Source organism: Rhamphochromis longiceps, linkage group LG15, assembly GCF_057381845.1.
Source record: "Rhamphochromis longiceps isolate RC_006_pf linkage group LG15, R_longiceps_female_GT1.1, whole genome shotgun sequence".
Lineage (NCBI taxonomy): Eukaryota > Metazoa > Chordata > Actinopteri > Cichliformes > Cichlidae > Rhamphochromis > Rhamphochromis longiceps.
In genome coordinates this window covers 23,788,184-23,813,687 of record NC_140571.1, presented here as the reverse complement: position 1 = coordinate 23,813,687, position 25,504 = coordinate 23,788,184, and the positions used below count along the sequence as shown (strand labels likewise).

Below are 25,504 nucleotides of genomic sequence, written 5' to 3'. Positions count from 1 at the left end.
TTCCTCGCTGCACTGTACAGCATACACCACATTGTTAAGTCTGTGTTTTGGCGTTTTGTCTTTCGGGTGAACCAGTTTTTGTCTGAGCGTGTTGCTGGGTCTGAAATACACCGGGATGTCATGCTTGGAGAAAACTCTCCTGAGTTTTTCTGATACACCGGCTACATAGGGGATGACAATGTTGTTGCGTCTGTCCTTCTTATCCTCGCTGGTGTCTGATCTTCTTTTCTGTTCCTCTTTGCTGACTTTAAGAACGCCCATTTAGGATAGCCGCACGTTTTGAGTGCTTCCTTTACATGTGTGTGTTCCTTCTTTTTTCCTTCAGGCTTAGAGGGAACATGTTCTGCCCGGTGGTGTAGGGTCCTAATTACTCCAAGTTTGTGGGAGTCAAACAGGAGGTACTGGTTCGTGTGTGTGGGCTTCCGGTAAACTTCGATATTGAGTTTGCCGTTCTCTTCAATGTGCACGGCGCAGTCCAGGAAAGGCAAACGGTTGTCCTTTGTGTCTTCCCTAGTGAACTTGATGTTTTTATCCACAGCGTTAATGTGCGCAGTGAAGGATTCCACTTCTTGTGTCTTGATTTTGACCCAGGTGTTGTCTACATATCTGTACCAGTGGCTGGGTACTCTTCCTTTGAAGGAATGTGAAGAACTCATCAATATTTATTTTCATATTAATTATTTGGAGTGATGGGTTTGAAAAAAGAGAATTACATCATGGTGTCAGTTGTTTACAAATTGTAGAATTTGGCATTCGATTTTTAGCACTTTTGTAATCTTTATTTCCTTGCACCAATAAGTTGATGTTGAGACACTACAATGTGACAATTTACCCTTTTCCGTTTTTAGGGAAAGTTCTAAATGGCATTGCCAGCTAATTTGGTTTAAATTTGATTACAGATGCCACTCCTGCTACTCGGGTGGTCGTTCCTGTAAACCTAAATGCCACTGAATTCAGGCAGGCACTACGGGACAATATTGCATACATACCTTTGCAGTTCGATCTATGCAAAGTGAATGGACAGCGGCTCATTCTTCCTCTTGAAGAAGAGATGCCCCAAGAAATTAGAGCAAGAAACCTACTGGGTCGCTCCAATCTTTATATCCGTCCAAAGGTATTCAAATGTTCCACTGGGGTGGCTGATATGGCATAATTGTCACTATTACTGTAACTCAGTGGCGCTCCAGTCACCCTAGTATTGTATAAGACATCTTTAACATGTTACTGCTCAGAATAATAAATGCTGTGATTTTCCCCAAAGGATTTGAGACATTCATCTGCAGTGTTGCCAACTTAGCGACTTTGTGGCTATATTTAGCGAGTTTTCAGACCCCCTTAGCGACTTTTTTTCTAAAAAGCGACTTGCGACAAATCTGGCGACTTTTTCTTGTATTACTGGAGACTTATTTATGACGACTTTTTGACGTGAAAACACGTATCGCGCTTACTCTCAACAAGCAGCGGTGCTGCGGTGGGCACCTCACCCGTGCCAAAGCGCTCCCAGGCGGAGGATAGTCCTCCCCCAGCTGCTATCAGGGCATGAGACGTTCACACCTGTGCGTCCAAAAGGCAAATGAATCGCGCATGAGCGAAGCCGCTGCGCTGCTTCATTTTAAGTGTGGCTGTTTTGGTTCTTGTCTTTGACTTGTCCTCTGTTCTTGTTTGTCATTTGTTGTTCCATTTCATTTATATTTAAATACTCTGGTGTTTTAGATTACAGAAGCCAATGAGGACTCAACTGGTGGAGAAGTTGTGCAGTCTGAAATGGCAATGAAAGTGTTTGACAACTGCCTTTGGACTGTAGCACTATAAATGCATTACACCCTCTCATCATCAATATTTACCATATTACAGTGTGCTGCATGACACCGAGACACCAGACCATGGCAGGCACAATGTACAGGAGCCAGAGGTTTTCAGGTAAATGGCACTCTGTTTGTTTATGAGTTGGAATTTTAATCTTAAACTATTGCACAATTTTATTTATTTTTTTGGTAAAACAACTGTTGTACAAACTAATTCTATCATTATTATAACTTGGATCATTTTGTGTAGTCTAGATCAATAAATATCTGCATTGGGGTCTTCTTCCTGCTATGAAATATTTCTGCTATTGCTTTGCAGTGGTCTGCATGAAAACCATACAGTTCATTCTAGTAGGCATGGTCTCCAGGAACCAGAGGTTAACAGGCAAGTGGTAGTTGTTGAACAACATGCCAAAACTTAAGTGTAAACTGGAACTTATAAAGCACACACCATAGGTAAATAGACACTCAATAAGTACAATATAACAGGGTGAGACCAGCAAAAATTTAAATTTTAAAGGTTGCATGTATTGAACTGATAACATTTATGTGCTCTGAATATAGACCAATGGTTCAATTGCCTCATTCGGTTTCTGTTTTGCTTTTTCATGTTTTTCAGATATGTTGATGTCGTGATATTGGTATTTTTAATTGCTGAAAATGCATCGATAACACTTTAGTCAGCCTGACCATTCAGACACTTGGAACTACAAATCACCCAAACTATTCCCAGTAAATGGGCACTGTAGTGGCAGTTCCTTATGTTTCACAAAAAAAGTAAAAGAAGACACTGCTGCCCTGTGATAATCTTTTGTGCGCAGGGAAAACTGCACTGTCAAAACTTGAAAGTTGCATTGTATAGTTTATTGATCCATTTTGGCAACCAATAACAAGATCCATTTTTGTTGCTTCATGCTGCTTGTCTCTCGAATTAAAAAAAAAAAAAAAAACCCAAAAAACAAAAGGCCCATCTCAGTGCATGCTGGTCTTATACCAGTCTCTTAAGTTATCAAAAATAGCCCTGAAATTCTTCCTGGCTGACTTGATAAGATAAACAACAAAACAATGAAGTGAGCATTAACCTACAAATAAATAATGATTAACCCAAAAATAGAAGTAAACTAACAACAAACTTTATATTTTAATATTTTGAAATTTGTTAAAATACAAATGGCTCCAACAGATGCAATCAAGGACCACATGGCCATTTTAAGTGGCTGTATCTATACAGTAAAAGAATGTGAAATCAGATTCTTTGATCAGATGAGTCATTCCATTTCAGTATATATACATGATATTAAAAAAATCAAATGCATTTGTTCTGTTTAGGGAAGAGTTTTACATCGACTCTGCAGAGTCAGAAGTATCAGACCTGGATGAGGCTGTCCTGTATGGAAGCCCATTTCCGCCACTAAAAAAAAAAAAAAAAAGCTAGTATCCATAACTCGAAATTTCGAGTTATTTTCTCGAAATTTCGAGAAATATAACTCGAAATTTCGAGTTACTTTTCTCAAAATTTCGAGTTAGCTCTGCCAATCAAAAATATACGTGAATGAGGTCGCTTTCTTGTTACCCGGAAGCATATGGCGCAGGACCGCGCACTCAAAAACGGATCCCAACAAATTAAAGTATGTTTGCTGATAGTAACACCATGTGATTCAGCTAATAACACAGGGATTTCATCATTTGTGAAGCCAGGCTGAAAACACTCAGCAATCTGTGCATTCACGACTGGATGTAATACCGGTAGCTTAGCTGTAGCATTTGTAGCTGAGGGCTTCAGCTTCCGGGTAACATGGAAATGACGTCATTTACGTAGATTACTGATTGGCAGCGCTAACTCGAAATTTCGAGTTGCTTTTCTCAAAATTTTGAGTTAATATGTCGAAATTTCGAGAAAATAACTCGAAATTTCAAGAAAATAACTCGAAATTTCGAGAAAGTAACTCGAAATTTTGAGTTATGGATCCTTTTTTTTTTTTTTAGTGGCAGAAACGGGCTTCCATAGTCCTGGCTTCCCCTGAACAAAATGACTCACATGTATGTCTCATGAACAACACTGCCAGAACTGCTGTGTATGTGTTTCATGTAGTCATGACCTTTCTCCCCCCCTTTTCTTCAGGACGAGATGGACCTTGTGACTGTGTTGAAAGATTTCCAGGAAACGCATCTTGACACCAGCAATTATTGTACAATAATAGCCCGACGAAGGAAAATCCTACATAGTGCCTGCATGGCACTTTCTAAGTCATATTTTGCCTGGCATAAATTGCCAAATATTGAATTTGTTGGTGAAATGGCCGATGATTATGGAGGCCCAAGGCGGGAATTTTTTCGGTAACCCATTCCCATCTCTCTCACACAATAATAGAATGCGTGAATGTGTTTTTTGTTGTTGCAAAGATGAAATCACAATTTGACTCATTTTTTTTGTTTGTTTTTTCACTACATTTTCCTGCAGCTTACTTATGGTCGAAACTCAGAATTCCCTAGGGATTTTTGAGGGGAAGCCTGGCAGTCTGTTGTTCAGCTATAGTCAGCAGTTGCTGTCAAGCAACAAGTTTTATACGGCTGGTAAACTGATTGCTTGGTCGATAGCACACGATGGGCCAGGGCCACGGTGTATCAACAGACACCTGTTCTGTATGATGTGTGGCCAGAAGACATCTCTTGATGACTTCGATGTAGAGGTCTTCATGGATGAAGACATCAAACAGAACATAGAAAAGGTAAAGCTGTGTGCATGCTGAGGTGTAATTAAATTCAATGAAACACAATGCATAGCTTAACTCATCAGTGGAGCGTCTCAAAATGTAAGTACACTTAGTGAATGCTTTAAACGTATGTATTTATGGAGGTGCCTGATTTTCAAGGTTTCCAACTGCAGCACCCCAGAAGACCTGGCAGACTTGAAAAGTCACCTTGGGGACTGGATTGCAGGCTGTGGTATCCCTGACATCTACACTGCCACACTACTAGATGTTAAGAGGATAAGGGGCGAGATTGTATCTCATTTTGCCAAAAGTGGTCACCTACAGATTAGGTCTGTAATTTTTATTATTTTTATGGGTTTTTTTGCCATTTTTTCTGCATAAAGTTTTAAAGTAACTTCAGTTCTTTCCATAAATATAAAATAATTATTACTTTTTTATTTTTTAACCCTTTAAACACCAGTTTGTCCACTGCACCAGCTGGACGACAAACTCAAATCTCGCAATTTTATATAATTGCATTGCTACTGAAATTTCTTGTATTATTAATAGTAGAGTCTGGGGCATATAATTGATTCACATCAACATTGATTATAATGCATTGTTATTTTAGTGCAGAGAGAGCAAAAACAAAAACTCCCTCTCAGCTTGTTCGTGGCCAAAAATGGCCACCCCTTGTTTACATTTACAAAATGCTATAAAATTCATATATATTAAGAAAAATGTCCAGCTTTTTTTACTTGATTTTTTAGATTAGCATCAGGGCTATTCATCAAAATCAAAATTTCATTCAAATTCTGAATTTTAACCCTTTAAATACCAGTTAGAGCACATAATCATAACAACTCATAAATAGAGAAAATCATAAAATCCCTTTTTTTTTTCTAAATAATATATGCCAACCATGATGAAGGTTAGATGCATAGCAATAATTAACAGCACCAATGACATTTATGCAACATTGTTTTTTTCTGCAGTGGCAGAAAAACCAAAAAAATTCCCTCTCAGCTTGTTCGTGGCCAAAAATGGCCACCCCTTGTTTACATTTACAGAATACTATAAAATTATTCTATATTAAAACATTTTTCTACTTAGACCAACTTTATTTTTTAAATGAAAACCAGTCCTAGTCATGAAAACCAAAATATAATTCAAATTCAGAAATTATACCCTTTGAATACCAGTCAAATTATATGTTACTACTATGTTTTTTGGGGGGCAATAAAGTTCACATTTTTTCAGCAGTTGAATGACGAAACCTTTTTTTTTTTTTTTTTTTTTAAATCATTGCAGGTCAGTGCCAGTAACAAAAATTATTATTATTAATATTAATATTTTGTATTATTCCTGTGAGTAATGACCCCAAAAAAAGAAACTCCCACTTTGTTAGTCATGCCAAAAACGGCCTTTTATTGCTTGTTTGTACAAAATAATGCTCTTTCTGTGTGTGTGTGTGTATGTGTGTGTGTGCACGCGATCTTTGCAGACACTCTTTCCACAGCTGGAGCAAGTGGTTGCCGTTCTTCTTCTGTTTATACACAGTTCGCACCTTTTCCTCATTTTGTTGATGGGCTGTGGGTCATACTCTGATTCTGACTGCTGTATCTCAGCAACAATAGCAGCGGCTGCTTTTGAGCGTGGGGCACAAGGCCATCTTGCAATTTCTGGAGTCACCAGCATATGGCCCAGCTCCTCCAGGAACACCCTTCGTTGGTAGGTTTTGGTGGACTCCCACTCAGGATGCACTGCTTTCCACAGGACAAAGGCATTGTATGCTGAGACGTCCAGAAGATTGTAGAACAGAGCCAGTGGCCAGCGACTGGTTTTCCTCCGACAACTGTAGGTGCCAACAACCTTGTCTAGGTTATCCACTCCACCTTTACACCTATTGTAGTCAAGGATTGCTGCTGGCTTCTTCTTTTCCCCATCACTGACTGCTGGTTCCCTATGCTTTGTGCTCAAAAGAAGCACATTCTTCCCTCGCTTGGGCATGTAGGAGACTGCCATGGTTTGGTGAAGGCAAAGAGAGATGAAAGAATCTTCCTCTGTCGCAGCTGAACAAGCTGGGGAGGGAGCTCTGGTTTGTTTCTCCGGATTGTGCCAAGCAGAGCTAGTTTTCTTCTGAGCAGCTCCTCTGCCAAGCTGAATGAAGTAAAGAAGTTGTCACAAGTGACAGTGTGTCCTTGGAAGCCCCTCTGTCAGTTGTAGCACAACTCTCATTCCCTGATTAACTTCCCGGGAACTTCCAGGTGATTTTCGTGTGTAAATTTCCATCTTCCAGGCATAGGAGGTTGCCACATCACAGGTCACCCAGATTTTAATGCCATATTTTGTAGGCTTGCTGGGCATATACTGTCGAAATCCACATCGACCTTTGAATGCAACCAGCTGCTCATCGACACACACATCAACTCCTGGATTGAACAGCAGGGGGAGACGAGCAACCCACTTTTCCCACAGGACCCGAAATGCAGCAAGCTTATCGCTCCTGAAACGTCCCGGGCGGATGAGCTTGTCATCAAAGCGGACGTTAGCACTGATCTGGGAGTAGCGGTAGAGGGGCATTGTAGCACGAAATATTGCCCGTCCGGTCTTGTCAGCCCACAAACCACGCGTTGTTTCATCTCTTGGGCGGTAGACACCAGCTAGAATCAAAATTCCGATGTAGGCTCTCATCTCCACATCATCCACATCCCTCCAATCCTCACACTTTCGCCTCCCATGCAGGTTTGTGTGGGTGCACAGCAGCTGAATGATCTCTTCTGTCACAAACAGGTCAAATGCAGATCTCAGGGTGCTAATGCGGGCAACTGCGTACAGGGTGGGCCCTGGAGTGATACTAGTGGGTACTGGATTGTAGCGCATGGTCTCCTCAGCAGTGGGAAACCACTCAATATTCCCAGAATGAGACATCCACTCAGCCACCGGCGCCCCGGTCTCTGCCGCTTCTCCTACCTTCTCTGCCATTAGCCGCTCTGCCTCGACTGCTGTCTCTGTATCATTCTCACTTGCTGAAGAAGAGGAATCGGGCACTGGATGGTAATCCTCATCACTGGTAGTGATGCTGTCATTCTCTGAGGAGACTGAAGAAGATGCCTCTTCTTCAGATGCAGAGGATTCCTCGTCATCTTCGCTTTCTGAGCGCATCACATAGTCAAGTGCTTGAAGCAGTGAATATGACCGTCTTGCCATCTTGCCAGAGCAAAAATGATCTTGAAGCTGCTGGGTTTATTTATAGCTTTACAAATGACTGCACCTGTATAAACCCCAGGACAGAATTAGAAATGGTCCCAGTTTGTTGTTGTTTATGCTACAGCTACAGCTTTGAACTTTGCAGAGTGTCCTGTGAGTTCTTTCTCTGTTTTTTTTTTTTGCAGGTGTTTCCGTCTGTCTTTGAACGCCGCTTTTTACGTCACTCGGATGGTGCGTTCAGGGCGCCATCCGAGTGACGTAAAAAGCGGCGTTTGTCGGAACAGAACGCCTTTTTTTCGGCGTTTAGAATAATTAAAAGGCGTTTTTTACGCCATTTCTTAACCAAACGGGTTAGAAAAGTGGCAATTTTTGGCACTAATGGCTTGCCAAAACAGGGACTAGCAGTAACGTGGATCTGTCGGACGTGCTTCCCCATGACACCAGGAAAAGAGATCGCCACTTTCAAAATAAAAGCTCATCTAAAAAATACATGCAGGGCTTTAGGACTCGAACTTAAAAAAAATAACTACATAAAAAATAAAAAACACCAGTAATTTTATACGTTGTAAATTGTAAGTTTGAGACTTATAAAATTGTACTGATAATTTCATAATTCAAATTAGACAAGAATTGGGTCTGATCACCAACAAAAACCGCCCTAAAGTAAAGAGACAAAATCAACACATGGCAGTACAATTGGGAAACACAACAATCATAGTTAGCCAATCAGGTGGGTGGCAACAGATTACATCACAATTTGTAACATAAAAGACCAGCGGTCCCTTTCCTGGTCTTTCTGAAGAAACTTCCAGTCACAGTCATTCAGTCATCTCTTCTACTTTACTCTTAGTGGTATTAAGAACATAAAACGTAAGTATTGATATTGGAGCCGTTTTTTTTAGTGCCTTTGTACTATGTACAACAAATAATGTAGTGAAAGATAAAAGATCTAGCCATTTAAGTTCCTGTGAATATAAAGACTGTCAAAGTACCCCTAAAATTTGGCCTGACTTTTCTTTCGGCCTACGAATGTTTTATATATGTGTATCTTCATTTTTCTCTCGAAGAAAAAAAATCACTTTTGATAAATTCACATTTAGTATTGATAGCAATGTATTTGTAGGTGTCATAGTTTGATGAACTTATTGTTTCAGGGATATTTAATTGAAAAAAACCACCTGAATGTATTCATGAAACTGGCATCTGTTTTTTTATGAAATATTAAGATCTTACAGAATCAGACAAATCTTCCAGATCTATAACAGTTTTATAAACTTTAAGACGTTAAGTTTGGGCTGTTAGTATGAAAAAATTGCTTAAGGCTGGCACTCTGCCCTGGCAACCGCCTCCCAGCTTTGCAAGCCAATTACTTTCCCAGTTACTTTATACAGCAGCTGAGTAACCAATAGGAGTATAGCTAAGTATTTATCGTATTCATAGCCCTGTATTGTCATGAAATTGTACTGTGCCGGAAGACAATATACATAGCAGACAGGAGGAATAGTTGACAGGAACATATATAAAACAGAAATCTATTCAGCCCCAATGTTTTCACTGCCTGGTGCAAAGGGTAGTGGTCATCTCCCACAGAGCTGTTTCTGGTCAAAATATTGCCATTTTCTGCCCAGTTAAGGAGGGCGGGATTGACCTAAAAGCAGGGACAGTAATTCTATAATTCTATTGGCTCAAATGATTAAAAAGGGGAGCCAATATGAACTAAAGCCACAGAGACCAAGCAGGTGCACTATGTTTGTGTGTGTGCGCGCGTCCGTGCCGTGTGTGGGATGGGCAGGCAGGCAGGCAGGCAGGCAGGCAGGCAGGCAGGCAGGCAGGCAGGCAATCTTTGACTAGGTCTTCAGTAAGATATCTGTAATGTTGCTGTTTTTCACTTCCTTTTTCAGATAATCTTCCTATGATGATTCCTTGTTTTCTATTGTCCACTGTAACCTATTTTCAAGTATTATTTTAATTAATAATTATTTTATTTATTATCTGAAAAACTTAAGTGGGGAAAAGAAAATTGTGATTTTTTTTTTCTGCGTTCCATCCAAAGTGAATTGGATAGACTTACATGTGCTGTAATATTTGTATGTATTTTATTAAGGCTCATACGCGTTAAATTAATTGTCAGACCAACATTTTGTAAAGATAATTTGTGTTTACACAGAAATATTGAAATGTTTTCGCGTATGTAAATATCAAGCAGGAACCTCAGAAACACACTTGGGGTTGAGGAAGTTAATGATGTGTTTGTTTCATATCAAAATGTGAAGAGACAACATAAAAGCAACAGGTGTTACTCTATTCTATCAGAACTGGATCCAGCAGAAATGTATGAACCTGTTAATGTGTTTCTTTTGCTTTTTTTTCCCCAGAATGGCCTTAATGAAATTGACCAATAACCGGCCTGAGACGCCGTACTTCAGGCCCCCACCCATTCACATCCGGGTGTTAAAATCTTGTGACCAGCTAAAGGTGATTCAATTCAATTTTATTTGTATAGCATCAAATCACAGACACACAGGAGTAAGATCATAGAAATACATTTCTTTATTTATGTATTTATCAGGTGATCAGCTGGGATATCCAAGATGGAGGGGTCAAACCACTGTTAACCAAAAAAAAAATACGGTGGCAACAATCACTGACGGAGAGACAGTGGCAAAAAATTACTTTGTTTGAAGAATTCTCATCCAAAGTCAAAGAGGGCATGTCTTCCATGATGAGGGGACATGAACTGAGGGGCCAAGCTCCCCTTATCTAATCAACATTACGGCGAGGACACAGTTCTTTAAAGCTCCTGCCCTTGCAGTCACAGAGGCCCTCATCACAAAGGCAGAGGAGCTTCTTAATCCACCTTCCCCAGCCAACACCACTGAAGATGAGCCCAACGTTTGGAGGGCTTATTATACTGGAAGGGGAGGTTCTGGAGGTAAATATTTGTGGTTCCATCAGAATTGATACTGCTTTAGGTTTTCAAAGAAACCATTACTTTTTTGTCTTTAAAAGTAAAAAAAATAATTTTTGTTGTTGTCAAACGAACACAAAATTGTGAGAACAAGATCAACCGCTATTATTTTGTAAATGGTTGTAGATTTATCATTAACAACAATAATAAAATAATAGATGTAGTAAGTCAAGAAAGAAGCACCTAGATGTACACACACAGATTTATGCAATCACAATAACTGACATTATATTTTAATTGAATTTTCAGTGTTCTGCAGTGAGGAAGGTTTTCGCAGGCAAACAACAGGTGCCTATACGAACGCTCCAGCTAAAGCAGGTAATGGTGCAACTAAAGTGTAGTATTGAAAATGGTGAAAATAGGCATATTTGAGATTTGTATTAGTCAATGAATAAATCTTTCATTCTGTCATGTTTGTGATTTCAGGATGGGCATACCATGACTGTCTCCTTGTGGAGGGAGGCATCAATTGACAATGTTCATGTGGGAGATCAGATAAAGGTCTCCCGTGTCAAAGTAAACCACTCTGCCTATGGTGTACAGCTCCAGACGACCTCCTATACTAAGATTGAGGTATGAAGAATCCATATGTTTGTACCAACATGTAATAGCAATGTCATTTAACAAAATGTTTAGAATTATAGGTGGTCCAAAAGATTGACTCTGTTCATCTGGACGTAGCGTTTTCAGGTGGGAGAAACGTTTCGTCACTCATCCACGTGACTTCTTCAGTCTCAGCGGACTGCAGGTTTCTGAGGTCTTTGATCAGGGCCCATGACAATTTGTATATTATTGATCAATGAACTGACCTTCCAGCCTATTGTTCCTTCAGTGGCAAGACAAGGCAAGTTTATTTATATAGCACAATTCAATAACAAGGTGATTCAAAGTGCTTTACAGAGACATTAAAAAACAAAAACAATAAAAGGAGCATGATTTAAAATCGTGCTCTTGATCCAAAAAAAAAAAAACAGTAGATAAAATCAGTAGTTAAAATGTAAGTTTTGAAATTTAAGCTTAAAAGTGTGGATTTGGTGCTCTGATCTGAGGCTTTCTGGGAGTGTGGAGCATAAAAGCTGAATGCAGCTTCTCCGTGTCTGGTTCTGACTCTGGGAACTGATAAAAAACCGGATCCAGATAACCTGAGGGATCTGGAAGGTCCATACTGGGTCAGGAGGTTACTGATGTATTTTGGTCCTAAACCATTCAGAGCTTTATAGACCAGCATCAGAACTTTAAAATGAAGACATGCACAACGACAAGAGATTTGTTAGGCATTACTTTATTTGCAAATTAGATTTTTTTCAAACATAATAAATGTCTGCTAAGACATTGAGCAGCATCAGTAAAGCACATATTAAATTTTCCAAACACATGACTTACAACAAACCTAACTTCAACTCATTTTAAAAGAGTTTTTTCTTAAATAGAACAAGTTCAAGCTTTTGCAGCTGAAAAAAAAAGGTTTATATGTGTGAAGGAACTAACTTACAGAAGTGTTTCAGGATAAAAGGTGAATCAAATGGACCATTACGGAAACGTAACGCTGTTACAGTCCTGCAGCCTAACTGAAGAATTCAAACTGAGTGGCATGGTTCAGGGTTTTGTTTCTTTCTTTCTTTGGGATAATGACACTAATGATTGTGGGCACAAAAAGCTGAAATGGTTTGAAATCTCATTGTGTACTTTCAGTTCTCTGTTCCCAATCCCCCAGAAGACCTTAGAGCAGTGGTTCTTAACCTGGGTTCGATCGAACCCTAAGGGTTCGGTGAGTCGGTCTCAGGGGTTCGGCAGAGCCTCCACCGTGACATGCACGGCTCATTTTGTGCACCAATAAAAAACATATGTCTTGAATTTGAAAAAAATCATATTTTATTTTTCACTAAAGAGGGGTTCAGTGAATGCGCATATGAAACTGGTGGGGTTCGGTACCTCCAACAAGATTAAGAACCACTGCCTTAGAGCATTTGTTTTGTATCATTTCAGTTCTAAATTATCAGACATGGTGCCAACTCACAAAGTGCAACAGGAGAATTGTATTATAATTTTTCATGTATCTGCTCAGTGATGCAAAAGAGAGAATGCCTTTCAAGTGGTTGAGCATTATCACAATAAAATGATTCATGGCAGAGTCTGTAACTGCTCAGTTATAGAAATAGACACCTGGTTTTACTGACTTCTCTACCTTAGTACCACAAAGTGCAGTTGCATGAAACAAGTGACTCTGATGCTTTTTTCCCCAGCCACCTGACTGTTATTGTTTTGTGTAATATTTAACTGTCATATAGTAAATCTAATCAGGGACTTTTCTTTTTATGATTGTAAATATTTATTTTATTACAGTTACTATTTTGCATCATTTTGTTGTTTTTTTGTTTTTAAAGCTTTTACAAAGCTTCATCTTTCATGAAGTGACGTATCTGATAATGAGTTTTTTGGTGTTCTGATAATCTTAGTTTCTAAATGTGCCAAATGTAGTGTTTGTAATTCAATAAACTTTCATGGGAGAAAAAAAAAAAAAAAAAAGAAGTGTTTCAGGAAACCATAATAAAAAGTATAAAATACTGAAATGCCTATTATGGATATATTTGATATCAAGAAGAAGACAGATGTGTCGGTCGCGAACGAAATGGCTCTTAGAGGCGGATCTTTGACGTGAACGACGCGAGCCGGCTTCTTATTGCGAGCTGTTTTTTTTTTTTCTTCCTTCTCTCACCCTGCTCTCTCACACTTTTTTTCCGCTTCACTCCGCAGGCGAGCCTTGTGCTTTGTGCTGGGCAGAGGGGGAAGGGGCGGTAGTTACACTCGCAGTAGCACAGGAACAGAGCGGGAGGGAAAGAGAGGAAGAGAGCCAGGGACAACAACGTCACATTAGGGCTACGTCCACACGTACCCGGGTATTTTTGAAAACGCAGATTTTTCTATGCGTTTGCACCTATCGTCCACACGTAAACGCCGGTTTTGGTGACTGAAAACGGAGATTTTTAAAAACTCCGGCCAGAGTGGATATTTTCTAAAACTCCGTTTTTGCATTTACGTGTGGACGAGAAAAACGGAGAAAATGCAGCGTCAAAGATGTGCGCCTTTTTTGACGTCACACTGTGCTCCACGTTATTGTTTTGGTGAAATGAATTTCTACAATACTGTTACTGTTAATTGTAGTCTCTGCAGTGTTTAAATGCTTACATATACACACACAGTTACTGTCCCTCCACACATACGACTCTGCTTCTATGCCCCAGCTTTGTTTACTTTTTCCCACCGAGGCTTCTAGACTTCTGATTGGCCAACATTTCTACACGGTTAGGAATATATCGCCACCTGCTGCTTTGGCATGTTCCTAACAGCGTTTTCCTTCATTTCTGCGTTTACGTGTGGACGGGATTATTTTTTAAAACGAAAACGGAAAATCTTCGTTTTCAAAAATACCCCGTGTACGTGTGGACGTAGCCTACAAAGGTATAGAAATCATCCACAACTATTTTCAGTTAAGGATGATAAAGGATTCAGAAAGTTTATTTATGCCTATATGACAAAGAATATGCATCTTCTTTTTGTTTTCATATTTTAATTTATATTTAATTGTGTTGTGGTTTGCAGCGTTTTGTGTTGTTTCATTTTAAATTTGTTTAAAAGGAAAAAGCTGAAAATTTAAGTAGTTAAAAGTTGAACTTTGAATAGTTGGTTTTTCTATTATATGATTTATTTATTACATTTTATGTGGAGTGGATAACTAAAAGTATATTTACGGTGGCCCCTAGAGACAAAGCACGTACATACTTCAAAACACGTACAAACTCCAAACACGTAAAACTGAGAAGCACGTAAAAACTCCAAAACATGTACAAACTCAGAAGCACATACAAAATACAACAGAAGTGCTCCAGAATGTTAGGCCCAGTGTTGAGCTTTTGTTACCTAGAGGCTACACAAGCCAGCAAGTACCAACGACCAAGCCGGGTAGTATGTCACAAGCTCCCTTGGTGGAGTGAAATTCTGCCGTCTGCTCCTTGCTATGTAAAATATAACCGGGCGCTGGCGTAAACTCTCGACCGTCTCACACTTTGTTTAATTAGTTTTCTGTTTGATGTTTATTCAGCTGTGTGAAAACCCCGGAGGAACCCTCCTGTGGGATTAATAAAGTTAAATTTAATTTAATTTAATCAAGTGACTTATATATCATGTTTAACCCGAGTAGCGAAAGACCGCGGGGGTTTGAAGACGTGTGTCGGTCGGCTCAGATATTTGAAGTTTACACAGCTACATTCTCACCTGAAAATATGTTAAAAGTTTTTTTGCGACCCAGAAAGAGAAATAAGAGTAATATTAAAACTAAGTAGCTGCCGCCATTGTTGGAAACTGGAATTGGCTGGGCCGTGCTATGAATTCTGCGATATGCTTTTTCAATTTTGTTGGTCCAGGTGGAAAATCGGGAGAAATTCGGGAGAATGGTGGCTCCATGAGATTTTCAGGAGGGGCACTGAAATTAGGGATTCTCCCGGAAAAATCGGGAGGGTTGGCATGTATGGTTGTGGCAACACCACTAACCTTGTCAAACACCTCAGAGTAAATCATATCACAGAATATGAGGAGCGTATGTTGAGGCAAACTGAGGAGGACAAGGACAGGTGCTGCTAGGGCGAGACAGACGTTTCTCACGGAGTCCTTTAGTGCTGCAGGCAGGCAAGGTGTTCAAGTAGCGCACAACTTCAGTTTTTTTTATTTCTATATGATGAACTCTGCATTATTAAGTGATAAGAACAAGTAATCTGATGTCCTGTAATCATTATGACGCTATAATTTGAGATACAATAAATAAAATAAGTTTTTGTACAAAGTATGGTATCGGATCAGTATCGTCGATACCACCCTGAATATTACTTGGTATCAGATCGGAAAGGAAATCAGTGGTTGTCAGGGCTCTGTGTGCGGGCAGGCGGAGAGGAGGATCCAAGCGCAGGACTCGAACACAGAATTGTAAATCAAAACCTCAGCTTTATTGCTGACATGAGAGCCAAACATGAAGTGAATACAGAAACCAAAAACACACACAGGCATAATCTGAGGGTACGACACGTGTGGATGCAGGAAAACACAGGGCTTAAATACACAGGGTAGTAATGAGGGAATGGGCAACAGAAGGGGGACACAGCTGGGAGAGATCAGGGCTAACGAGACGTGGGGGAACCAAGCTGCACACACTAACATAAGACAAAGACTCACAATAAAACAGGAAACATGAATTACTAAACAAGAACGCAGACTCGACACTGAGAGACAAAATAACATGGAATACATACATGGAACTCAAACAATACATGAAACCACAAATCCTTAAGCACGGATAAACAGAAAAAAGAAACTAATAATAAGCATCATTATCACTACAAGAGAACAAGAAAACAATCCATGAAGCAGAATTAAACCAAAATATAATAAACTCAAAATACTGGGTCCAACGGACCCAGAACCGTGACAATGGTATCGCACATCACTACCGAAAACGTTTGTCTAGGCTTGTATCTCACTTTTTTCATTTCAAACAATCAACATAAAATTTCACAGACATATTTTTATACGGTTTTTAAGGCTGGGGTGTTAATTTTTAAACCCAGCGGCAGCAGCAACACTGGGCTGACACTAATTAGCTAGCAAGATTATAAACCTGGTGCTAAACTAAGAGAAGCCACAAAATCAGTTTGAATAAGAGTAAAAGTGTACTCACCAAGTCAGTGTATCAGGTAAAGATCCACAGCAATTATAACAATAATCTCTTGAGCTGAAGCTTCTCCAGGTTTGCTCAACATATTCCAGAAAAAATGCTGGCCCCATGAACATGTGGACTGATCCGTGCTAGGGAGGAGGACAGTAGTGATGTGGCATTTTCAAACCACATCGTTTCATCTTTGCTTAGGCTGCTGCCCCCGCGACCCGGTCTCGGATAAAGCGGATGAAGATGGATGGATGGATCGTTTCATCCTTCCGCACTGAGAAGCAACATTTCCAGCTTACCTAGCTTTTCTAAGTAAAGAAAACTCAAATAAATTGAGTTGATCAACATTTTTGCATGAAGAGTACTGGTAAGTTACTTAAATTGAGTTCTAATAACAAATTGATAAAAATTGAGTTCTGCCTATGTAATATTTTTTTAATTAAACAACATTACATTTTTACAGTGCTGTTCTTTTCTTAATTCTATACTTCTGTTTAGAATATACTTCTGTTTCTATATGTAACGTAGTATCATGTTCTCATTGTGTTTTTTTTCTCCTTTAATGCAGCACAAACAGGTAAGAAAGGCAGTATTGTGTCCCCGTTATTGCTTTCTTGTCATCTTTTTGAGTGTGTGGTGTGAGTTGGATATGAATTTCAGTTGACTGCCATTGTGAATGCCATTCCAGAATGCAGATTCTGCTCTGTAGTCTCTTGCATGAGACTGGTTCAGACCATTTTGCTTCCTGGCTTGATCCTGATTGGAAAAAAGACCAGTGAACTAAGTGGCATGGATGTGTGGACTGATTTCAAATGTGCAGTAGTGATGTGCGGATCGATCCTGAAATATCGATTCCTCCGATACCAGTCATTTATGTTCTAGAATCGATTCTCACATTAAAATATCGATATTTTAGTTCATCATTAACACAGTGGAAAGAAACTATAACATTCGGATTGTCTACATTCAAAGGAACTACTTCCTCTTCCGCCTTTCATAGTCATGTGCGAAATATGGCTGTATAAATGTCTCGCAGCCGCTAGTGCGCACTCACAACAATGGCTGAGCGTAATTGTGCGAACGTATTTTACCTCCACAAACAGCTGAGACGTGGTTTGCGATACATGTGGCAAAAAAGTGAGGTGTTGTGGCCATACTTGCCAACCTTGAGACCTCAGAATTATGGAGACATTCAAAAGGGCTGTTGGGGGGGGCGGGGTTAAATACATTTTACAGGGTTTATTTATCGGATAAAATATGGTAAATGTCACCGTTATTATTGGCCGGCCTGGAAACAGCGGGGGTGTCCAAATTCAGAGGCTGCTTCCACCTGAGGACCCGGCCTTCGCGGTCTAAAGAAAGCCGGGTAGTACGTCACAGGCTCCCTCGGTGGAGTGAAACTCTGCCGTCTGCTCCTTGCTATCTAAAATATAACCGGGCGCTGACGTAAACTCTCGACCGTCTCACACTTCTGTTTAATCAGTTTTCTGTTTGACGTTTATTCAGCTGTGTGAAAACCCCGGAGAAACCCTCCCGAGGGATTAATAAAGTTAAATTTAATTTAATCTAATCTAATAACTTTAATCTCAGCCAAACCGATTTACTCACAAACAAATAAAACACTGAAAAAGCCAAACAATAAAATTTTTAAGTTATCAACCTGACTTATATATCATGTTTAACCCGAGTAGTGAAATACCGCGGGGGTTTGAAGACGATGTGTCGGTCGGCTCAGATATTTGAAGTTTACATAGCTATTCTCACCTGAAAATGTGTTAAGTTTTTTTGCGACCCATAAAGAGAAATAAGAGTAATATTAAAACTAAGCAGCTGCCGTCATTGTTGGAAACTGGAATTGGCTGGGCTGCGCTATGAATTCTGCGATATGCTTTTTCAATTTTGTTGGTCCAGGTGGAAAATTGGGAGAATGGTGGGATTCTCCCGGAAAAATCGGTAGGGTTGGCATGTATGGTTGTGGCAACATCACTAACCTTGTCAAACGCCTCAGAGTAAATCATATCACAGAATATGACGAGCGTATGTTGAGACGAACTGAAGAGGAGGACAGGGATGTGAGTGAAGTTGGCCCCCCCACCTTCTTCAAATCCAACAAAAGTGGTATCAAACGTTTGTGCTACGTTTGTGCTGGTTTGTGCTGCTAAAATTTTCGTTTGCGCTGCTATCATTTTAAAGATATTAATAAAAATTTCTAGAGGTCATCAGAGGTCAACCAGCTCCCCCACATTAATTAAATCAAACAAAATGGGTGTCAATCAACTGTGCTACGTTTGTGCTGGTTTGTGCTGCAAAAATTGTCGTTTGTGCTGCCTCTGTTTTAAAGATATTAATGAAAATGTAAAGGTCAACCAGCCCCCCCACATTACCCAAATCCAACAAAAGTGGTATCAAACGTTTGTGCTGGTTTGTGCTGCAAAAATTGTCGTTTGTGCCGCTTTCATTTTAAAGATATTAATGAAAATGTAAAGGTCAAAAGGTCAACCAGTCCCCCCACATTAATGGAATCGAACAAATTTGATGTCAAATGTTTGTGCTACGTTTGTGCTGCTAAAATTGTCGTTTGTGCTGCTATCATTTTAAAGATATTCAAGAAAATTTCTAGAGGTCATCAGAGGTCAACCAGCCCCCCCACATTAATGGAATCAAACAAAACTGGTGTCAATCAACTGTGCTACGTTTGTGCTGCTAAAATTGTCGTTTGTGCCGCTTTCATTTTAAAGATATTGATAAAAATTTCTAGAGGTCATCAGAGGTCAACCAGCCCCCCCACAGTAATGGAATCGAACAAAACTGGTGTCAAACGTTTGTGCTACGTTTGTGCTGCAAAAATTGTCATTTGTGCTGCCTCTGTTTTAAAGATATTAATGAAAATGCAAACGTCAAAAGGTCAACCAGCCCCCCACATCACCCAAATCAAACAAAAGTTGAAAAAACAATTTTGTTTGTGGTGCTATTATTTTAAAGATATTAATAAAATTCCATCCATCCATCCATTTGCGTATCCTTTTAAGGGTTGCAGGGGGTGCTGGAATATATCCCAGCTGTCATTGGGCAAGAGGCAGGGTACATCCTGGACAGGTTGCCAGTCTGTCACAGGGCCAACACACAGGGACAGACAGCCATTCGCACTCACATTCACACCTATGGGCAATTCGGATTAACCAATTAACCTATCACCACAAGCTGCATGTCTTTGGAGAGAGCCCAGAGAGAACCCACGCAAACACGGGGAGAGAACCTGCAAACTCCACACAGAAAGACCCTGACGTGATGGTGGAATTGAACTCAGGACCTTCTTGCTGTGCGGCAACAGTGCTAACCACCGTGCTGCCGTAATAATAACATTAAACAACATTTATGAAGAAATTTAAAGGGGCATGCCAGTAGGTGCGTATCAGTTTATAATTAGATAAGGTGTTTTGAGCCAATAAGCTGGTTGTGGATCACTGACTACCATGTTTCTTAACATTACCTTACTCCATCTAGTGTGCTACCAGCAGGGTATATGCTAAAATGCTAATGGTTGTTAAAACATTAACCTAATAATTAGGGGTGCAACGATACACAAAATTCACGGTTCGGTTCGGTTCAATACTTTGGTGTCACGGTTCGATATTTTTTTCAATACAAAAAAATGTTCATGCCTTTTTAATTTGTCATTTATTAAAATTATAAATATATATTTTAACTCAAAGGTACAGTTTTAAAATTTAACCCTAACCCTTGCTCGTGTTTTTTATTTTGACAGCAAATGCGCACCTGTGGACCACTTATGTGCAGCCCTGGTTATTTAGCTCATCATATTGCAGCCACAGAAATTATTTTGTCCATGAAACCATAAAGCTGCACTTTCTTTTTGCCTTATAGTCTGATTTGTCATAACTTTTCCGTTTTGTGGTAAGCTTTTCTTTGGCTGTCACTTCTTCACCCCGACCTGTCTTATTTGGCTCAGCAGAACTGAAATATATATCCTGCTGCTTTTACACACGCACTCACATAACGCTCAGCGATTCTCTGCGCGATCAACCTCTCACATGTTTAAGCTGCGGGAGATTTCACTTGTCATGTTTGTGTAGTAAGCTAACGATTAATAAGACGATGTCAGAGGAATTGGTGCACAAATGATCATCACTCACCAATCAGTGCTGTCCGAGCGATTGCAAAGTGAAAGCAAAAAAACCAGCACAAATTCAAACGCGATTTCAATATGTCACATATTGACAGTGGCTCACCGATGGCAATGACATAATTACCCAGCTACATTTCCGAAAGAATGCAAAAGCATTGACATATAGTTTTCCTTCCTACAATAGCCCGACGGGCAGGGCAGAGATAGATTTTGGTAGCCCGACTGGAAAAATCGCTAGCCCCTGGACGTCGGGCTAGCGATATTGCGAGCCCTGTATCTGATTGAGGAATCATGCATCTTTGGAAAAGAGAGTTTATTACAGAGAAATGGCTCTTTCCAAAATAAAAGCTATACTATACGCTTCTTCTGGGCTATATTCTCAGCAGCATATTAAACATATCAGGTCCCCATAAGGAGACTCATCTGCTAACGGCTGTCTAAATGACTCGGCTAAAGTTTGTAGCATGCATGCTTGTTGTTTTTGCACTAGGATGATGTAAATGTGCAGTCATATTCGTTGTGTTCCCACTAGTGCTTTCAGGTTAATCTCGTTGAAATGACCTTAACGCCACAACACGGCAAATCTCCGTTAACGAGCTACCCCTGATCGCCCCGTGCATGGGGCTAGACGGCCAACACATTAACGAGCTAACTGCGCTAACACACTAGTTCCCACCCATGTAATTGAGCATTGCGTGGCACATCCAACATACTGTTTTACTTTAGTCCATGACGCGCTTACCTTCAGGGTCATACATCACATGAAAACCAAAATAATTCCAAACGCCACATCTGAGTCAGGGTGGGGGAGGTTCAATTTGCCATGTTGCAAGGAGAGCTTAACTTCTGTCAAAACAGTGTATCAAAGTAAGTAATTTTATGTCCACTTAAAGATGTAGAATTAAAGTTATAACCAAATTATAGCAGTAATATATCACATTTTAAATTTTTGCTTGACAGATGCCAAAGAAATCAGTGGTGGACAAAATTGCAGTATTTGAAGTCCTTCGTGCTTCTAAAGAAGCAGTCATAAAAAATGGAAAAGTTTCAACTCCAAGTGATGACATATGGCAAAATCTATGCAAACAACTTAGTGAAAAGATGACACTAAAAGCTCTTTACACGTTTGTTAAATTAAACAGACACAATGTATGGGCTGCTCTGGATTACAGTGATGAAGAGAGACTGACTGACACAGACAGCAGTGACAATGATAATGATTTTGAACAAAGCAGCTCTCCTTTTCAAAACAAAGACTGCAAGACTTTCAATGTGGAGCTCCCATTTGAACAGTGGATACATATGATTCCACATAAAGTCACATACAAAAAGAATACTTTCAAGAAAATGGAATACACAATTTTGAAGCCAGGTACATGGACTCATGTTGTAAACCAGGGAATCTGGAAAGAGGTTAAAAGTACATGCACCGTTACTTTTAAACGAGCCAAGGTGTACCCCAGAACTGGATCTTGTTTTATTAAAATCAGAGGCTTTTGCAAAGAGTGTAGTGGCCAGCTGTACATTACATGTGATAAGGAACCTGAAAATCACTGCTCAGTGGTGCTGAAGTGTGTAATGGCAAACACGGATGAATCCATGCACACTGGCTTTTCTAAGAGAGCCATGTCCGGAAGTCTGAGGGCACAAGTAACAAAAGAACTTTGTGAAGGCAGACTGCAGCCCCATGTGTGGAGAGCATCAGAGGCAGCAAAGCTGATGGACTTTGGTGATCCAGAGCCAAGCCATCTACCAAATTTGACAACTCTGCGCAAAGCCAAACACAAACAAAATCAACTAGAAGTTGCTCATAAAAACCCAATACTGTCTCTCCACTCATTAAAATACAGTTCCCCTCACAGTGGAAGCATTTGGGACATTGGATTAGACAAGTTCTTCTGTCACTACTGGAGTCACACTCAAATGCTGATGTACAAGACTGAAAAGCACCCCATAGTCGCCTTTGATGCGACTGGCTCAGTTGTAAAAAAGCTTCTCAGGCCTAATGGTTTGTCTGGAAATATCTTCCTGTATCAAGGTGTGTTAACAGGAAGGGACAACTCTCACGTTCCAGTGGTGCAAATGTTGTCAGAGAGACATGATGTCCAGGCAATCACAAGATGGTTATCGGAATGGATTCGTGCTGGAGCACCAATCCCAAAGGAGGCCATCTGTGATTTCTCCTTAGCTTTACTTGGTGCTTTAGTTAAGGCTTTAACACATCATTCAGATTTGAAGAGCTACATTAATGAATGCTTTGGTGTCTTGCTTTGGAAAAAATCCTACAAACTACCACCATGTTTCATCAGAGTGGATGTGGCACACTTAATCAAAATGATTTGCCAGTGGGACTGTTTGAGAAAAAAGCCTCATCGGGTGAGGGATTTCTACGTGCGATCAATGGCACAACTTGTCAAGTCCCAATCCTTGGAAGAAGCAAAGGTCCTAATACGCAGCATTGCTATTGTGGCATTAAGTGAGACAGAAGGCTGTGACAGTTTTGGAAACCCATTATGTCAGAAGTGTCCAAATCAAATCTGAAAAGAAAAATTGCAGATGAGACTATGGCTGTTTCTGATGACAAGGAAGAAGAAGACATTAGATTGGATCCATGCACAGAAATAAACACTGACTTAAGGCAGTGGGTGGCAGATATTTGTGAGAGGAGCAGGTGCCATGCTGAAGATCATGGTGATCGAGACAATATGCACTATCTACCTGAGCTCGTCCCACACCTAATTAGATTGGGAGGATACCTACCACTCTGGACTGGAGTAATGGTTCCCCTATTTCAGAGCGAAAAGCTCACTGCAACTTCAGCTAATGTTGAAGCAGAGTTCAAGAACATTAAACATGGTCTGTTCAAGCATGAAAATCTCCCTATGAGGATAGATAAATTCATTGCACGTCATCTTGGTTTTATTGAAGGGAACATGCGGATCTGTTCTGCAAAACAAATATGAAAAGAAGCAGAGGTTGCCAGACAGGATGGTACAATGAAGCGTCAGTATCCACACAAAGCCTTTGTGGAGCAGGAAGTGGATGATAACCCCTCTCAGGAGCCCAAAATTGTTCCTGTTCCTTTCAGTACACAGTCCACAAAAATAAAAATCTTTAAATTCAACCAACTTTGATTGAGATGTCTGTACTACCAGTTTGAAGTTATGAAACTGATACACTTCACTCCTGAAGCAATTACAGGAAATATATCTCAAAATCCACTGCAGACTTGCACACTGCTCAATGAGGCCTATTAATCAACCCAAAATCCTGGCAAAACATTTTACTCTTTAATCCATCGTGTTTGTAGATAAGTCTGTGAGCTTACTCTTTATTCTGCCTGTAAGCTAGATTTACCTTTCTTATTCGCACACATTATTCACACACACTGTGTGTACATTGTTGTACACACATTAGTTAGCTCAGCGGTTCCCAAACTTTTTTGCTAGGCCCCCCTTTTTTCTTCAAGAAAAATGTACGCGCGTGCACGCACAAGCACATCCTCCAACTACACACAACCATATTTTGCTCCATTGCTGTTTATTTCACACCTCAAACATTTAGTAAACAATTAACAAATACAAGTAAACTGCAATAAATTACAGGTAGTAATAAAATACACCACTAACTGTTTTACGCTACGTCCACACCTACACGGGAATTTTTTTGAAAACGCAGCTGTTTCGTCCACTGAGATTTTTTTAAAACTCCTTTTTTACTTTTCCGTGTGGACGAGGAATACAGAGTTCGTCACGCGACGTCAAAGGTATGTGACTTTTTTCACATCACACTGTGCGCCACGTTATTGTTTACATGAGATGAATTGCAGAATGGCAGATAGAGACAAAATACTGTTAATCTGACTATTTGCAGGTTTACATGCTTACATATACACATGCAGTTACTGTCCCTCCATTTACAAAGGCAGAGGCGTCACGGTGTAATTATTTTACGTGTAGTTGTTTTTTTCCTGTGTAATAATATTCAACATTGCTATCAATACATTTTTCAAAAAATGCCTCTCTGTGCAAAATGGGTTTAAAAACATAAACAACTGTAGGATACTGTTAGTCCGTGATTTGAACCGAGGGAACAAATCGTGGCAGGATCAGCCTGATATTATTTGTATCCTTTGTATCCCACTGTAACTTTACTGTATATAAAGAGCTAACATCTCCAAAATGTCATGAGTAGTTAGTCATTACAAGAAGTGTTTGTGAACTAAAAGAATGTGGGATACTGTTTGTCCGTGATTTGGAGAGCCCAGCCCGTGCTCCCCACGAAGGGAAAAGCAATTCTGCAGGGGAGACCTACCTCGGCACTTGTGCAGGTGAAACCAAAAGGAAGATATGCTTCACCATATTTTCTAGTCTTTGGCTTAGAATGAAGTTGGTTTGGAAACATATTCAGCTATGCTTTATCTCTTGCTTTGAGTTTGTGTGGGCGCCCCATGCTAGCAGTGTCCAAGCGTTTTTTTTTTTCTGCTTTTCATACCGCATTTAATTTATTAATGAAAATATTTTCATCCAATCGAATTCAACTATCATGTTTCTATACGCATCTTCTTCATGTTAACAGTTACAGAGTAAAATAGAACTGATTTCTTGCAGTCTTCATATCTTTAAAAAAAAAAAAATTATATATCCTCATACAGCCACTTAACTTTGTATTTGCATTTCAGAATAGAGCGGGTTAACATGACTGCAATTTTTTTTTATATATTCAGTGCCTGGTGGAAGTTAAAAAAGGATAAAACATTTCAGGAAACCTCAATGTAGAGATTATTATTATGATATTGTATTATGACCCAAGAAAATAATAAGAATAATCAGAAGAGAACTGCTGGATGATGGATATTTTATTATGACATGATGAGATATTTTGAGCAATTAACATTTTGACTCTTAATCACACAGAAAACAGCAGAAATCTCTTGATCTTCTTTTTGTCACTGAACTTTCTACTGGT

At 39.8% G+C, this 25,504-nt stretch overlaps 2 protein-coding genes across 2 annotated transcripts in view; one reads left to right on the top strand and one right to left on the bottom strand.

Moving 5' to 3' along the window:
* The window catches only part of LOC146652695 (uncharacterized), a 44,877-nt gene that overhangs the window by 4,921 nt on the left and 14,452 nt on the right, over positions 1 to 25,504 (bottom strand). The gene's annotated exons all lie outside the window — the stretch shown is intronic.
* On the top strand, positions 1,017 to 5,343 carry LOC146652696 (uncharacterized). Its single transcript, XM_085382603.1, has 9 exons — positions 1,017 to 1,114; positions 1,855 to 1,920; positions 2,125 to 2,190; positions 3,135 to 3,189; positions 3,798 to 3,845; positions 3,928 to 4,142; positions 4,267 to 4,534; positions 4,679 to 4,848; positions 5,340 to 5,343. Exons 1-9 carry the CDS (start codon positions 1,017 to 1,019, stop codon positions 5,341 to 5,343), a joined length of 990 nt encoding a protein of 329 aa, XP_085238729.1.

Bases quoted from the DNA above. Each gene is read 5' to 3' on its own strand.
- LOC146652696 (XM_085382603.1), top strand. From the start codon at position 1,017: ATGGACAGCGGCTCATTCTTCCTCTTGAAGAAGAGATGCCCCAAGAAA. The intron at 1,115-1,854 runs GTATTCAAATGT...ACCATATTACAG, and splicing joins ATCTTTATATCCGTCCAAAG to TGTGCTGCATGACACCGAGA. The intron at 4,143-4,266 runs GTAACCCATTCC...ATTTTCCTGCAG, and splicing joins CCAAGGCGGGAATTTTTTCG to CTTACTTATGGTCGAAACTC.